Source organism: Drosophila rhopaloa, unplaced genomic scaffold (genome assembly GCF_018152115.1).
Source record: "Drosophila rhopaloa isolate 14029-0021.01 unplaced genomic scaffold, ASM1815211v1 contig_115, whole genome shotgun sequence".
NCBI classification, from domain to species: domain Eukaryota; kingdom Metazoa; phylum Arthropoda; class Insecta; order Diptera; family Drosophilidae; genus Drosophila; species Drosophila rhopaloa.
The window spans coordinates 232,364-250,342 of record NW_025334990.1 but is presented as its reverse complement, the minus strand read 5'-3'; the positions used below and the strand labels follow the sequence as shown (position 1 = coordinate 250,342).

General features: G+C 35.0%; 2 protein-coding genes across 8 annotated transcripts; both read right to left on the bottom strand.

The window, feature by feature from the left end:
• Positions 1-424: 424 nt before the first annotated feature.
• On the bottom strand, positions 425-4,299 carry LOC108036966 (G protein alpha q subunit-like). Its single transcript, XM_017113385.2, has 8 exons — positions 4,115-4,299; positions 3,804-3,988; positions 3,587-3,741; positions 3,171-3,299; positions 1,441-1,570; positions 1,227-1,380; positions 982-1,089; positions 425-892 (listed from the first exon to the last, which is right to left on the bottom strand). Exons 1-8 carry the CDS (start codon positions 4,230-4,232, stop codon positions 810-812), a joined length of 1,062 nt encoding a protein of 353 aa, XP_016968874.1. The 5' UTR covers positions 4,233-4,299; the 3' UTR covers positions 425-809.
• Positions 4,300-8,434: 4,135 nt separating this feature from the next.
• LOC108036965 (G protein alpha q subunit) lies at positions 8,435-17,720 on the bottom strand. 7 transcript variants are annotated; one of them, XM_017113379.2, is made up of 10 exons: positions 17,615-17,720; positions 16,228-16,946; positions 14,018-14,523; positions 13,710-13,894; positions 13,493-13,647; positions 13,235-13,363; positions 12,538-12,667; positions 12,325-12,478; positions 11,911-12,018; positions 8,435-11,412 (listed from the first exon to the last, which is right to left on the bottom strand). In XM_017113379.2, exons 3-10 carry the CDS (start codon positions 14,133-14,135, stop codon positions 11,330-11,332), a joined length of 1,062 nt encoding a protein of 353 aa, XP_016968868.1. In that variant the 5' UTR covers positions 14,136-14,523; positions 16,228-16,946; positions 17,615-17,720; the 3' UTR covers positions 8,435-11,329. The 7 variants fall into 7 exon arrangements, with proteins under 7 accessions (XP_016968868.1, XP_016968869.1, XP_016968867.1 ...); XM_017113380.2 differs by lacking the exon at positions 13,235-13,363 and adding an exon at positions 12,876-13,004 and having other exon boundaries at positions 17,582-17,707; XM_017113378.2 differs by having other exon boundaries at positions 17,582-17,706.
• Between the last annotated feature and the right edge of the window lie 259 nt (positions 17,721-17,979).

Genomic DNA, 17,979 nt, shown 5'->3' with positions numbered 1-17,979 from the left:
AAAATAAAAATTACAGAATAACTATTATGTCTAGTTACAGTGATTTTAAATAATTCGTACGCAAGAGTTAGACATACTGGTGCATACATTTATATTACATTAGATTTTAATAATATTAAAGTGTACATATATACTTTTAATTATAATATAAAAAATGTATTTACACAAGAGACATGCACCAGTAAGTAAAAAGGAATCAAGTTCTGCTTAGCCGTGTTAGATTACAAAATAAACATATTACTAAACTGTAAAATTGTTATTACTTGCATAGAGTATTATAATTTAAGTCAGATGTTGGCAACGTAGTGGAAAAGACGTTTCCGACCCTATAAAGATATGGGTATTCCTGATTATCATTACCAGGCGAGACGATCTAGACATGTCCATCTGTCTGTCCAAACTATTCTCGCACTTAAAGCTATTTGGTTAAACCTTTCCGAAAAGTCTTCTTATCATTTTTTCGGAAAATCGTTATAGCTCTTAGTTTTAAAACATTAAAATCGATGTGGAGTCGTAATACGGAATATTTCATTTTTGTAAAAGCTACAAACTTCAGCTTGGTAAGGTTGATTACACTCTTCTTATTTTTCAAAACAAAATTAAAATATTTAAAATCTTTAAAAATTTAAAACTCCAAATGGATGTTCTAAGCTTTGGGATACTCAGAGTTTGAAAAACAGTTTTGTCTGGTATTATATCGCTTAAGCACGAATTTAACTCATTTTGACAATGTCAGAATACTCTCTGTGTATGCTACATGTGTTTGTATAAAAATCACAAAAATATACATAGTTAAATCCTTAAGATTTTTAAAGCAAATTATTTTCCTTAAGATGCAATTGCAGAATTGTGTCCTTAACAGCCGCAAAGACAAACCTTATATTTTCCGTATCTAAGCAAAAAAAAATTAAAATTTAATGGGATGACTTTGTAAAATATGTTAGAATTACAAACACCAGCTGTGTCTGATCTGATACTTACCCGTAGCACAAGTAAAATGAGTATAGATTTTTCTTTCACAATCTGGATTTAATCCTTCATACATTTCCAATATGAATTCTTGGGCCGCTGTTGCATCTTGCTGTGGACCTGTTAAAAAAAAGAAAACAAAATGCTATTTGAAACATGGTACTTTAAGAACAAGAATATTATTTAGAGATGATTTTACATATTGATGTATATGTATGAAGAGTACAAATGGGGAATTATAATTAGGAACACCTTACCATCGTATTCAGGAAAATAGTCCACCAAATGCGAAGTCAATATTTTCTCCTCCAACAAGTCAATTTTGTTCAGGAAAAGAATAAGTGAAGATTTTTGAAACCATTGGCAAGTAATTATCGTTTGAAATAAAGCTTTAGATTCCTCCATTCGATTCTGCAAGTAGGGCATTTGATAATTTATTCGGAAACATTTGAATAAAAACTAAAACTGTACATCTGTATCACATTCAAACAAAACTTGATCGTATTCCGATATCGCTGCCAAAAATATAACTGATGTCACATTTGAAAAACAATGCATCCATTTTTTTCTCTCGGATCGCTGTCCTGCGACGTCGACCATTCTGATTATTGAAGGAAAATATATTGTGATTAAAGATCATATATTAACATCTTGTAATATAATCGGTGCTAAATATAACGAGGACGGAAGCGAACTTCGGCAAGCCGAAGTTTTAATACCCTTGCAGACTTTGCCGAAATTGATAAATTGATTGAAAAAGTAGCGAAAAGAATAGGGTATACATAAATAAATTAGCTTTGCATAGTTTCATGTCAATAGCTTTTATACTGCAAAAACGTCATATAAAAATAGAAAAATAGGGATATTTTCGCCGCCTTTAACAATTATTACTACGGAAGCTATAAGATATAGACGTCCGATCGGCAAGTGTTTTTACCCCGATCAAGATATGGGTAAATAAATAGGACTTCGAACAATTTATGTCAATACACTGCGCGAAATATTCTGAAAAACATCAAATTTGGACAGATTTCACCCTATTGTTCCTATGGGAGCAATAGGATATAGAATGCATAAAAAAAATACGATTTGGAAAGATTCATGTCAATAGCTTATATACTGTGCGAAATATCCTGAAAATCATAAAATTTTAACCGATTTCACCCTATTGTTGCTATGGGAGCTATAGGATATAGACGTCCAATCGGCACGCGCTGGAAGGATTAATGTCAAAAACTTTTTATACGGATATAGACGTCCGATCGGGGCGATTTTCAAACTTGATCTGCGTACACATATTTTAGGACGACTTTGAAAGTTTCAGATCGCTAGCTTGTAAACTGAGCTCGCAAACGGTATTGAAACAGACGGACAGACGGACATGGCTATATCGAATCCTCTATTGATCCTGATCAAGAATATATACACTTTATGGGGTCGGAAACGTCTCCTTCATTGCGATACAAACTTCTGACCAAAATTTAATACCCTCTGCAAGGGTATAAAAACATGAGTTGCATAAAGTTTAACCTGCAAATAATATTGGTAACTGAAACCAATAACTACCTGCAATAGAAAGACAACTTTTGGGAAAGTTTCAAGCAGATAGCTTTAAAACTGAGGGACTAGTTTGCGTAGAAACGGACGGACAGACGGACGGTCAGACGGACAGATGGACATGGCTAGACTCTCCTGGTGATGCTGATCAAGAATATATATTCTTTATAGGGTCGGAAATTATAATACCCTCTGCAGGGGTATAAAACATACATGAAACTGTTCTATAAGTTAGAATTGGGCGATTTTGATATTTTGCATACCCATGTGTTATAATTTCAGCCAAGCTAGTCTCTCAGTTTTGAAGCTTTCTATATAAAGCTTTCCCAAAATTTTTATTTTAATTGCAGGTGCCTCTGGCATATATCGGCTTGGACTACTAAATCAAATAGCTGTCAAAAGAACAATCGACAAAATATACGCATATACTCCACGATGTACGAATTTTTTCATTTTCAAAACTTCGGTTCTAAGCTTACAAAAAGTCGGCCAAATAGCTGGCATGGAAAAGACTCTAAATTATTTGTTATTTATTATTTAAACATTATAAAAATTATAAAAACTAAATTGTTGAAAATTGATGTAACTAAAAATTGATCAAAAAAGTATAGTTTAATGTAAGAAAATAAAAGTAAAATAGATACCTGATCACGAACGTATCCAATTCGAATGGAAACTCATTGATGTTAGTTGTTGGCACTCGAGCACGCAGAATATCCTGCTCGTTTGGTAAATAATCAGCTTGCTCAATTCGAGCTATGTCACTCAAGTAGCTAAGTTTTGTAAATTAAATAAAATAAAAAGGACATAAACTAAATACAGCCTAGAGCAGTCCTCCAAAAAGGACTTGGAATTAAAATGACGAGAATGCAAGTATTATTAGAGAATTTTTTTACATACAAATTAATGCTGGGAAGCGAACTGTTGATATCAAGATGGTCAATTATTGTTCGAACCGTTTCGACACGAAAATGGTAAATATTTAATTTTCTAATTCAGTTTCATTCTCAACAGATGGTTCTTGTCTGAATTTTGAGTTAGAAATAAACCAATAACTCACTATTTGGCTGAATCAGTTAGCTGATATTCCCTACGGCGATTGAAGCACTCCTGAATGCCAGAATCCTCCCAAAGCGTTTTGATGGCACTCAAGTACGGATCCTCGAACACTTCAACCTTTTCGTAAGCGATGCTCATCACAAGATCGGCCAGTGCCTGTGGGTCGATTATGTTTTGATAAAGCAAAAATGTATTTGCAAAGCCAACAAACCACTAACACCATGTTCCTTTTGGCCATAGGAAATCTGCAGCTGGTCCATGGCCTTGATCAGTGACTGCATGGCCATAAATATGTTCTGGAATACCAGTTTGATGTACGAACGCTTGTTTTTGTCCGAGAATCCATTGCCGTAGATAATACGCATCTGTTTGAAGAATGTCGACTTGCCGGACTCGGCCGTGCCTGAAGATTTGGGATTGGAAATAAATACATACGTATGTAGCAATGAATACCGGTCATGCAGTGCAAATAGCCTCCAATTGCATACAGCCATGATAAGTGCATTCAACATTGTGGTGTTCCACGTACCCAACAGTAAAATTTTAAGCTCGCGGTGTGCATTTTTCTTGTCCAAACGCAATTGCAGATCGATTTCCTCATTGATGCGCTTTCGACGCCTGGACTCCTCCGACGAACAGCAGTTCATGCTAATTAGATTTACGGACTCACCGTTTCGTGAGGTAATTATATGTAAGCTTTTGTTCGCTCTGCAGATCCTTCAAGCTTTATTTGCTTTTGTTACACCCAAAAAAAATAATCTCTGAGTGTCAACTTAATAGGTGTGGCTTAAACAGATTCTGCACCATGTATAAAATATTTCCTTAATAAGTCAAAAAATGGTTTTAAAATGGATTTTTCTATGAGTAAGAAAGGCATGAACTAGCCAAAGACTTGAGATCAAAAATAATTATAAAAAAACACGATATCAAAGTGGATAAATGTCTATTTAAAATTTAAAAATGAGAAAAATTAAGAAAAAAATTATTAACAAATGTATTTAAGGTTCGTGGTTTAGTATTCTAAGAAGTCCGAGCCTGTGACTCGCGACTCACAAGCTCTCGGGGTTCACCGGCCGGGTTCACTTTTAGATGGGTGTAGTCTTTTTTGCTTACATTTGATTCTCTATATTTTAGTATTATAAATGATTTGGATCTATCCATTTACCATTTCTAAAAACTACCGAAAATATTTTGTTCGAACTTAAATGGGTTATTTCGATGTTGCGTCGAAGAGCGATTAAGTCTTACATCTAAAGTGAGTAAAGTCACGGTTTCTCTGCTAAGCTATGTGTTTTTTCCGAAAACGCTTTTTATTCCACGTAATTAAAGTTTAATAAGTTTTGAATATATATGAATATTAAATCAATTCAAATGAAAGAAAAACGGCAATTTAATTTTTGGGACTACTCAGTACAGCTGTGCTTACTTTGAGTTCCTTTGAGAATTGAATTTTTGATTTGAGTGCTCGGGAGTTCAGTTCTCATTTCGAGTGGAAGGGCTACGCATTCACGACAATGATTTTGTTCGGTTCTTGTGCACTTAATTTTATTTTTTCGATATTGAAAACTTTAAACTAGGCAAATTTAACTCAAAGTGAGAATTTTCGTTCTTAAATTTTAATTTTATTTCAAGTTTACTAAGATTAAATGTAATCGATCAATTATTTTTGTGTATTTTACCGCCATACTTTATATGAGCAATCCAACTATTGTTTTCTATTTTCGAATACTATTAGTTTTGACTTGTTTCACTAATTACAAATAGAAATCGTCTTATTGCGTTTTACCCGTACAACAATCAAAATATTGAAAGGGATGTATGCACTAACACAATATTACTATAAACTTTTTAGTTTAGCATAAAGTCGTTGTTTTTTTTTACCGAACTATCTGATTTTTTAATAAGAGGTTTAATTTTAAAAGGAACTTTTCTTATTTTGTGATTATATTACTTTCAGTCCCTTTCATCAACTTTTATTTCAAAACGCTCAAACTCACGCCCGCAAGCGGCCGAGTATTGCCGAAAACTAACTGCCAGATTGCCTTTCACAGCTACGCGAAGTTGTGTGATTTTTAAGCGTGCCTACGAACCTTGATCACTCAAATCTTAATGGTTCTCTTGATAAAGAATTTACCGAGTTGGCGTCTAGAGTAATTCCACAGTGAACATCCCATGGGCATTGACTTGTTACCCTTGCGAGGGTATATAAATTATGGTGAGAACTTTGTATCGCAGTAAAGGATACATTTCCGATAAAATATATATCTAGATCGGCATCTGTATGTTTCCATACCTTTTCCGATCTCACTTTAAAAGCTAGAGCCTTTAAACCGTTATAAGCGTATTTCTATTTGTGTAAGCAAATAAAGTTTGATCCGACGTCTATTTCGTAAAGCTGTTATTGGAACAATCGGGATAAATTTTTAAATTTTTTTGTTTTGAAGATATTTCATAGAAATACATTGAGTTTTTCTAAAATCGGATAACTATATTTCACAGATGCCACATATCTGCCACAGTATTCCATTCGGTTTTAAGGAAATTTTGAGACCATAATTTTTCTTATTTGAAAACATTTATTGCACTCCAAATTCTACTAGTGTACTCTGATTATGCAAAAAAATCTTGCCGTAGACTATAACCCTATTTGGATGTTTTCGAAGAAATCTGAGTAAATCTTAATGCTTTTGCCTATTATGAAAGTATTATACAGTATAGTGTAAAAAGTATGCCATTTGGGATGCGTCCTCTGAGTTGCCTACTTCCCCAATCTGGCATATACATATGTATCTATCATACTTACCGTACGCAGTGAACACTGATCACGTTAAAAAGATCATGCCGATCGGAAAATATTTATTATTAATTATTTTTAATTATTATTAATTATTTTTCGGTATGTCTGCAAGAGTATTTAGACTTCGGCTTCACTTTTGAATATTATGAACTCAGATTCCCGCTGATCTTTCAATCCATTAAAAACGCAATCCAAAACACCATCCATCGTCATTTGACAATGCTGTGAGCAGAATTTAATATTTCTAAGCTTTTGTGTATTAAACAAAATCATCTCGTAACAAGAAAGGAAAGCTAACTTCGGGCGGAGCCGAAGTTGATATACCCTTGCAGAATACTATGTAAATTATTCTCCAAAATTATTCATATGATGATTCTTAATACTCATAAAAAATCCTAACTTCCTAACTTTAAAAACACCGAAGTTATGGCATTTCCAATCGTTCAGTTATATGGCAGCTATAGGATATAGTCGGCCGATCCTTTTTAAATTTGGTGGTCGGATTGATTGGCCAAAAACTTCCTATACTTTACAAATACCAAAGTTATGGCATTTCCAATATACTGAGTGAAAAGGAACGAAGGGTGTGTGCAAAGTTTCAATTCTTTAAAACTGAAAGACTAGTTCGCGTAGAAACAGACAGACGGACAGTCGGACATGCTTATATCAACTCAGGACGCGATCCTGATCAAGAAATGTATTATAAGTATTATTCTGAAAGGGTATAATGAGGTAAAAATGTAATAATCGCTTCTTCAAAATATAAAATTTTGTGACAAAAATTGTTATTTTTTTAAATATGCTAATACTGATCGAAAAATGTATAATTTGGTCTTTTTGTTGCTGAGTGCTGTACTTTTTACCTCGTAAAAAATCTATCAATCCCAACCATTGGATCCCAGCAGGACCTTGCCTTTTTATATACACATTTATGAAACCAGAGAAATATTAAAAAATGCGAGTTTCGAACTCGGGGAATTTCTTTTCAATATACTTTTATTTATATTATATTGGTTTTTTCATTAATATTAAGGTGTACATAGATACTTTTAATTATCTAAAAAATTTGTTTAGTTACAATTGCCACGCATACAATCTCTGTCTTCAATATGATTTGTATGACAAATGTATAGACACCCAGGAAAACCCCGTCCGTCCAATATCAATCAATTCAAATGCTACAGTTATCAATAGTCGGCCCATGGACATGTTGGACTGTCTCCGTTTTGGGGGTCTGTGTGGTTTGCCTTAATCCTAGGCTAAGCATGCAGTTCCAGTGGATGTTTCATTTTCATTAGCTTCTGATTTACACGTATGTATATGCTTAGGTGCGCAGTGGAGAAAAACACGACTCGAATATTTCTCCCTAATATCGACCGATCGATCAAATGCCACATGCCGAACTCACAACTAAAATTTCTTACTGCTTATCCCAATGCTGAGTTTATAGGGTCTTTTGTAACCGAAACATCCGGCTAGTCATTCTTTTTATCGAGAATGTAGTTTTGTTGAACGTCAAGGGAGATTTTCATTACTATTTGGGATTCTTGTTCAATAGTTCTTTGCTTTTCAAGCTTTCTTATGTGGAATGTGGTCATTCTTTCATTTACATACATAGTTAAAGTAAAAACTAGCCACCGAATGCCACGCCTAAATGGTTTTCAATAATCTGAAAATCGTGGCCCTACTTATCGAGTATCAGGGCCTAAGGATCATATTACATCCTTCCATCCGCTTTAGATTTACACAAATACACAAATTTCCCATTTAAATTGTTGTCCCTTTTGCTTGCAGTTCTGGTTGAGTTTGTTGCTTAGAAAATTTCTTTGTTTACTTTGTTTAATCTTAATTCCTTACAATATTTTGAAATTCCTTTAGCAATCATCGGATTTGTGTATTATGTACTTGCTTTCTCTATATTGGAAATACATATCTAGTAGATTCTTCTGTATTATTTCTGTTTTATCATATAAGTTTAGTTATTAATCGTAACAATTGTAAGTGTAATCAAAATTATAAATTGTATATAAAAATACAAAATACATACATTAATGATTTTTATCAAATTCTCATTTTATTATAGTTTCTTATTGAGTTTAATGTATAGTTACATACATATGCTCGATTATGTGGTATATCTCAGGAGGTTTTCGATTTCCCCCTGAGTAATTTGCCAAATATTTACATACAACTGTCTGACTATAGGTGCATATTATAAAAATGAGGAACCAATCTTTCAACCCAAAACATAACAAACTGGCAATACACACATGCTGATAATTAATTTTTTATGGTTATCCACAGGGTTCGGTTATGGGTAAATTTGTTTCCCTGTGGATCTGCGTTAAAACAAGTTTCAAATTACTTCATATTAAAGCGTCCAACTGGAGCCTGTCATACATATTTTATGTGATTCTTGATAGTGGAAAGGCACAAAATGCTAAAAATAAAATTTGACATATTTTAAGTGTGTGTATGTGGCTGCAGAAACGGAAAATATAACATTGAAACCGCCGAAACATGTTTGTATTTTAAAATGGAATTTCCGCAAGAACAAAACCGGAAACAAGATCAAAATAAATGGGAGACTTTGTCTGCTCGCTGCTGATGCAATTCATTGGACGGAAAACTATATATATGTCAGTGTGTGAATGTCTATAATGCCATGGATATACAAAACGGGTTAAGCCGAAATCGGAGCTACCAAATTGGATGCCCAGCCAAAAGGGCTGTGAATCGATATTCGCATCAAGAACTTAAACCGTTTCCATATCCATTCCGATCGGGTCCCGAAACTCATTGGCTCTCTAGGCTTTGCTACATCTTTTAAAATACACATTGACTTATTGAAGCTTTTTAAAAGCTAATCCATTGGTTAATCATAAAAATGGTTTAATTACTTTGTTTTTACTAGATGTGGTTACGAGGATTAAAGCTTTATACAACACACTGTTGAATCGTACTTAAACTAAGATGCGTATTGGTTTTTTTTTGTTTTTGGTTATGCGCGGTTATAGGATTCTCAATTCTCCACTCCCATGGGTCGTGTATTTTGGTAAGAGTCTTGCCAAAGTGTGCTTCTGTGGCCCCGACTAAAATAAACTCCAACTGACGAGTTAAGGGAGTCTCGGTTGAACAAAATAAGTGTAATAAATTATGAAAAACATTTTGCTTCATATTTATTTTACATATATGTACGTTTCATTTTTTTTTCATTTTATATTTTTTTCCACATATGCGTAGAGTAGAATTGTTTTTATTTGGATTTTTACATAAATAATTTGTTGTTGATGGGTTTTTTTCTATTTATGTGCGTCTCATTTAGTTTCCTTGTATATTAAATTAAACTAAAATTATAAAAACAAAAACAAAACACTGGACGCACTTGGCAGGCTCGATCGATTGAAAAGCCGCAAAGTGTGTCCATTGTTGCATACATTAAGATCTATAAAATAAGCAAACAACTAACAAAGTTAATTTAAAAAGTACGAAAATCAAGCTACATTTGATAACAATTTGTTTCGACTGAAATTTTGATGGCAACAAAAGTACGTGAGAGCAAAACTTTCCCTTCTGATAGTTATGTTTCTCGACCAGTGGTATATCGCATTTGATTGAATTTGACCTGATGTCTGATTAAATATCAATAAGTTGCATGGATTCTGCTGTTTTTGCATGGGTGGTTATCGACATTTTTACAAACACGTGGATGCTCCATGTAAATGGCGTTTCTCTTACAGATTCTTCTCTTAAGTTTCTCTTGGTTTGCGTGATTCTCTTTTTGTTTTCATGTTATTAATACGAATCGTAATTTACAATGAATGGGGCTCCCGCAATACAAATTAATCAATTTATTAATTGTTACATATGCGTTTATGAATTATTATATTATCTGTTTGCATGTATAGTTAAATATTCCGGTAAACAATAGTATCAATATTTACGGTTTAGCTTAATAAAAAATACAGTATTATCTGTGATTTCGTTTTCATTCATTTTATCAGCTTATCGTTTTCGGTTTATTATTTTTACACGCCTTATATGCCCTGAAATTCTAATAAGAGACTTCTAGCATATATAATTCTTTGAATATATATATTCCGGGGGATTCTTTACGCAAAATTTTGTTTTTCTTCTGTAGTTATTTTAGTAAAATGTTGCTTTATTATGCTTCAGTACGACAAAATTGTTTCAGTTTGTTGTCCCTATCAAGCTTTTGATTAAATTTACTTTCATATTTTTGTTTCGGTTTTTATTACAAAAGTTACTATAGTAATAAATTTATTTAAATATTACGGGGTGACAACAAATAACTCGGACGTATATTTTGTATCAACTCTCTTGAAGGAACTGCGTTTAAGTGGAAAGGTTAAACTCTCTTTACAGTCCTTCAGATTTAAATCCGAAATAACTAGTGATTTATTTGAATCTAACCAGAAACCTGTTCCATTGGGTCTCAATCATTTCTGATTACTGTCTTTTTGACTTTTAGCAGTTTTCCCTTCCGAAACAGTTCTAAAATCACACAGAATTTGTTCCATAAAAATGATAATATTCCAATATAAATTATTTTTCTATGATTTTATATATACGCACTGTAAAGCGAAAAACTTTGTCCTGGTTATTGGTTGTCACCCTGTATTAGTACTTGTATCAGATTTTGTGTTATTATTCTCTCAAATTAAAATGTATACATCATTTCCATTTTTCTGTTGATGCTGGTTTACCACCTCAGTTTAGTATTCTATTTATTCTACAATTTTCGGTTCCTGATGTTACAAACGTAAGAAACATTCTCGGGTCTAATTAATGCCTAATTTTCGGCCACATTCGCTTGCTGCTCAATTCTTCTTTTATATTTAGTAAATATGCGAAAAAGGAATTATATGAATGTGTATGTGTGTTTGTATAAAAATCACAAAAATAGTTTTTCGATCCAAATCCAGTTTAGACCAAATTATATTCCTTAAGGTTCGATTGCAGAATTGTGTCCTTAACAGCTGCAAACACAAACCTTATATTTTCCGTATCTAAACAAAGAAAAGAAGATTTAATTAGTTGGATTTGTAATGTATTTTGAAGAGCGCAAACTGCACACACGCATTCCATCCAATATATTTAACAGACTATATATATATTTATTGAGGGACTTTTGAAAAACAATTCATACACATTTGAAATCAATTATTCATTATTAATTTGCATTGCCATTTGTCCTGAATTCCTCGTTGCCAGATTAGCCCAAATTGAATTCCTTAAGTGCATTTTGCATAATTGTATCTTTGACAGCGCAGAACACAAGTTTGATGTTTTCAGTATCTGTTTACCAAGAGATCATCGGTTCGGTTAGAAATGAATTTATTATTTTTTATAATTTGACTAGCGATACTCTATTTTAAACCAGCGGCAAAAGCAAATGCAAATGTTGTACAGACCAAAATTTACCTCTTAACCAGACTTTTATGCTGAAAATAAGAATCACATCCACACGCTTTTTCTGAGCAAGTACACAAAGTTTATACACTTACCTGTAGCACAGGTGAAATGAGAATAGATAATTTTTTCGGAATCTGGATTTAAATCTACGAACATTCGCAGTATGAATTCTCGGGCCGCTATTGCATCTCGCTGTGGACCTGTTTTGATAAAAAGGCACATAATATGTTACATCTAGCATGGTACTACAGGAACTAGCAAATAATCTACAGAAGATGTTTCGCATTTGAGGCAGTAACATTGATCTTAAGTAAAAAAGGTCAAAGTCAACCTGTGGCCGTTGTGAAATGCGAATAGCACTGTCGTTCGGGATCTGGATTGCTGGCCAAGTACTTTTTCAAAACAAACTGTTTGGCCGCAGCGTGATCTTGCTTTGGACCTGGTTCATCGCCGCATAGAATCGTACATAATTATGTCCACTTATATGTACCACTCGAAACACTTACCATCGTATTCAGGAAAATAGTCTACCAAATGCGAATACATTATTTTCTCCTCCAACAAGTCCTTTTTGTTCAGGAAAAGAATAACTGACGAATTTTGGAACCATGGGTATGTAATTATAGTACGAAATAAAGCTTTAGATTCCTCCATTCGATTCTGAAAGTAATACATTTTGTTATAATTGGGAAAATGTATTAAGAAGATGTGCTTTATACCTCATTATCAGATTCAAACAAGATTTGATCGTATTCTGATAGCGCTACCAAAAATATAATTGATGTCACATTTTCAAAACAATGAATCCACTTTCTTCTCTCAGACCGCTGACCTCCGACGTCCACCATTCTGTTTATTAAGAAAAATGATATTATTATTAAAATGCTTCAACAAAGGTCTATAACATTAAAAGCCAAACAAAAAATCTTTTATTCTAACTAAAAGCGCAAGCCACAAATAATCAATGTTTTAATAATAACAGTTTACTAGCTGTATCATTACCAATTAAATTTCTAGCCTCGTCAATAATTTATCGCGTTAATTTTGTTATATATACCTAAACACAATACCATCCAAATCGAATGGATACTCAAGAATGCCTGTTGTCGGCACTCGAGCACGCAGAATATCCTGCTCGGTTGGCAAATAATCAGCTTGCTCAATTCGAGCTAAGTCGCTCAAGTAGCTAAATTAGATTAATAATAGATTTTTAAGCAAAGAACTGAAACAATAAAAAAGGACGGTCATACAATCTGTCTCAGTCCATAAAATTTCACAGCTTCTCACTAATTCCCTTTATAATATAATTATGCTTAGAACAACATGCGCTTAAAAGAGTTATAAAAATTAAAGTTAACCATAACCAAAGTAGAAGTCAGACACATGCAATGGTAAAATGAGAAATATTGTTTGTACCTAAATCTGATTTCTTCTAAATCGAAGGGATACTCAATTATCCCTGTTGTCGGCACACGAACTCTTAAAATGTCTTGCTCAGTGGGTAAATATGCAGGTTGAGCCACACGATCGAGATCCTTTAGATAACTACACATAAATAAGATACATTATTTAGTTTTCAGAGTCAGTTTCAGTCTGTTAGTTAGTTTGTGGGTTTTTGTATATTTTTAGGCATGAAGTTAATCGTTTCCCTTTGTTTCTCAACGGGTAACTCACTATTTGGCTGAATCAGTCAGCTGATATTCCCTACGGCGATCGTAGCACTCCTGAATGCCAGCATCGTCCCAAAGCGTTTTGATGGCATTCAAGTATGGATCCTCAAACGTGGTAACGGTCTCGTAATCGATGCTCATCACCAGGTCGGCCAGTTCCTGTGGATCATATGATTGTGTTGTGATTAAATAGTTCCTTCTTTGTCCATAGATTCACTTACGCTATGCTCTCCCTGGCCATAGGAAATCTTTAGCATGTCCATGGCCTTGATCATTGACTGCATGGCCATGAATATGTTCTGGAATACCAGTTTGATGTATCCACGCTTGTCCTCGTCCGAGTAGCCACTGCCGTGGATAATACGCATCTGTTTGATGAAAGTTGACTTGCCGGACTCGCCCGTGCCTGGGGATATAGGATTTTAAAGTATTTAGCTATAAATGCCGGGCATGCAATGCAATTAGCCAGCCGTCTTCAATTGCATTAAACCAAGTTAAGTGCAATCAAAATGTGTCACGTTCTACTTACCCAACAGCAACAGTTTAAGCTCACGGCGCGCATCTCTCTTGTCTCGGCGCAACTGCTTCTCGATTTCCTGATTGATGCGCTTTTGTTCCTTGGCCTCCTCCGATAAACAGCACTCCATGCTAACTAGATTTATGGACGCTTTCGCGTGCTGCTGCCACTACGCTCGACCCGCCGTTCCGTTTAGAAAATGTATGCTGTAAGGATGATGGGATGGTCTCCTGGACTCCCTTCTCTGACTTTCTGTCACCTATCTAATTGGTTGTGTGACGGGCGCTGAATTCAACGTGTCCGTTCCAAGTTACAGATTCAGTTTCGATTGATGCATTTGTACTTCGGCGTTGCTCGCTCTCCAGATCTCCTCCAGCTTCCAGGATCCAGGCTCTTTGGCTATTGCTATTGCTAGTTACAGAAGACTACGCTAAGTCCTTGACCAGATATCGGTGACTCGGAGGCTGAGAGCGATGGATACAAATGAACGAAGAACACATCGAACGATCCAAGAACATCTGCAAAGAGGCGACGCTTTGATTTAGGACTTGCTTGCATAACCGAACCGTAGGAACTATGCAACTATGGATTCTACGGACCACCAGAGTTGTTGGCCCAACGAGAGTTCGCCGCGTTGTGTCCCGTGCTGGCAATTAACATTTCATATTTGCCTGCCCCACAAGCTGGCGATGTCGATGACGACGTTGGATATAGATGGCCCCCGGCTCATGGCTACCCCTGGCTTTCCTCTGGCCATGGCATTGGCTTTGGCTCGGTTCTATGTCCGGTTCTGGCTTGAACACTGTTCGCTCTCTCTGCGCAGACCTGGGATCGCCCTACACCAGGTGGCAAGAGATTGAGGAAACGTTTGCCAAATGCCCCCCGGCCAAGTTCATTGCAAGAAAGCTGATTTCGGTAAATATATGGCTTCGTTGGCCACAGGTTAGCGAGAGTGTTCTCCAGTTAGGTGGACCAAGCTTACAAATTTATTTCTATGGATCTCCTAAGGGATTTTTTCGATCCCTTTAGAATATGAACTACATTTAAATTAACTTTGACTGAACACAAATCGATAAGTTATAATATTCAGAAGAATAATACGAAATTACGAAGAATATTTAACATTATTTAGACTTATGGCCAGTTTAGCTGAATCATTTTATATACTATATTGGTACTAACATAATATTTATATATTTCGATAGACCTATATTTCGGTCCACCCGAAATCTTCGTTCATTCATGGGTTCAGCGTAGGGCAAGCCTATAGAATACAGCCTATGACCTGCACTGGTGCGATTTCCTCTCCTTTCCCGCCGTCTTTTCCTATATCGAGTGATTGCTAATCCAATTTTGTTGGCGAATACATTGACATGGGTCGGGGCAAGGTTTTTTTAGCATGGACACTACCAAATATCGATGGAATATCTACCAATATTTCAAACAAAAGCAAAAGAGGGAGAAATGGAGAGTGTGGGCGGGAGAAAGGGAATTACTGAAGTCACGGCTAGCCGACTATACCCAGGATTAGTGGGCTCCAGGCGGAAAACATTCTCGCTGAGCAAAGCTACAAAATCTAATTAGCAGTAGCCGCAAAATTCAGGGGCAGAGGCACGCAATTGGCGCAATGAAGCGTTTTTTAACAATAGTTTGCCAGATATATCATGCCACCAAATCGGAGGGAGGGTATCCCGCCGAGAACTGGTCTTATCTGCCTTACATATGTATATGCCTATGATAAACCAGTCAGAGATAACGTTTGAGTTGTCTTCTTAATCTTTAGACGGCTACTGTTCCTCTGGAGTGGTCGTTCCTATTGAAAGTTTTTTTCTAAAAACCGATTCAGGATCGGAAATACCAGATTATTACTCACTGGCTACAGAGTTGAATGCACTGAGACCTTATCGAACCCTTACTTTACTTACAGTTGTATCGACTATTAGCTAATATAATAAAAGTTTGACTCATTATTATTTTTGTGGGCTACCAATTAAAAAATAAATTACATTTTTAAATTTAGTTTTGTATTGTATATTTTAATTTAAAGCTTTGCTTTAATTCAAAAATATAAATTTTAATGTTTAATAATAAATACCATTATTTAGAAGACGATGCCCTTTCTAATATCCTAATCAGAAAAGAGCTAAACCACAAAGAAGAGTACTTGGCAACAAGTGGTCGAGTTCAAAATAATCCCAAATACTTCGTTTCAGTTTACTTACTTATTGATTTAACGGAGACAAGATTAAACGTATTCAGACGAGATTCTCCAAAAAGATGTTCCAGTTATTCTCTCGTTTGGTTTTTGCTAGCACTATTTTATACAAAAAATATGTAATTTTATACGCCGATCGTAGTTCTTCCGGGTTTATCGCTTGTTTTTGGTTCCCTGCCGATTTTCGGTCTGTTTTATTTTCTTTTGTAAAATTTAATCACGCGGATTATATTTGCGGTTTGTTTGTTGGTTTTGCGTTTTAATATTAGTTAGCTTAAACTAATTTCAAAAGCATTTCGTTTTTAGTTGGTTTGCGGTTTGGAAAACGTTTGTTTTTAAGGAACGTGTGTAGTTGGTTAATTATTTTTACTGGTGCTTTGTAATATAAAAGTTACGTTTACGTCTGTTCGGCTTTATTTTTAATGTAAATATGATACTATTTATATATGTGGATATTTTTATCTTTCTTTTTTTCCGTGTGTGTGAGGGCTGCTGTTGTTATTTTTTGTCGTTTCTTCTTGTTGTTGTTTTTAAACACCAGTCTGTAAATGCAACAAAGTTTCAACAAATATTCATTGTAGTGTAATTGAAACGGAAAAGTATGTACGAAGACGACGAACGCTCTCAAATTGATTTCACACGAAACACTTAGTGGCTCCTTTTGTATTTAATTTTCTGCATACTTTATGCTTCTTGTATTTGTTTATTTTTCTGTATGCAGTGGAACTGCAAGTAAAAAGAGAGAGAGACAAAGAGAAGAATGAGGGGGTGGCATGGGTGGAAAATAGGAATATGCATTCCGGAAAATCATCATCATACTGTCTAAGGTAAACACACACAACCCCTCTCTCCCCCTTTAATTTTTTACCCACCCGCCCAAAGCTTTAACCCAATATACTTTTAACAAGTTATTCCGTTGGCTTCAAAAATTATTTGTTTAAAATACCATTTGCTGGCGAAAAAACTGATAAACTAAAAAACAAACTAACTTTTGTTACAATTATTAACTTTTTTTCCTATTCGTAGTGTTTTCCTCGCGCAAGCAGTGCGAACTACACTGCTTTACGAACGAATACACACAAATATAAGCGAGGGCGTTAACTAAACGAAAAAAAATTTGATAGCAATGCAATTTTAAGGTTTTAGGACTCGATTCGGCGATTGTTTAACATTATGGGGCTCCTTGCTCAATGGGCTACACAATTTAGTCAAGAAACGCACTTTACACTGGCTTTTCGGGACGTTTTCGGTGCAGGTAAAATTTTTTCGGGGGGTTTTCTTTGGGGGCTGCCAGGCGGAGGCGGATGGAGATCGCTGGCTGGCGGGGCATCCGTTTGACGGGGATCTCGCTCGAAACTCACAACATATTCGATTTGGCATCGCTCGCTACTCACAACATATTTAATTTTGCATTTTTCGCTAACGTTGACGCACGACCGTAGTTTTTGAGGACAGTGTGACCGCACGGGGAACGACGCAACAAACCATCCGACGCGCCGCGAAATATACCAATAAATACCGGAAAAAAGTGCACAACTTGCAAGCAGTTTACGTTTCTGATTTTAGTATTTCGAAATCCATAAAAAACAAATCCCAAAAAATAAATTGGTATTCAAATACAAAAAATACTAACCTATTAGACATATTTTTGTGTTAAATATTTTAAACTTATTTATTGTATCAGATTAAAACAACAAGAGCTAAACAAGGTACTATTATCCTTACAAGCGTTTCACGGGCAGCTTAGCCAAATTATACG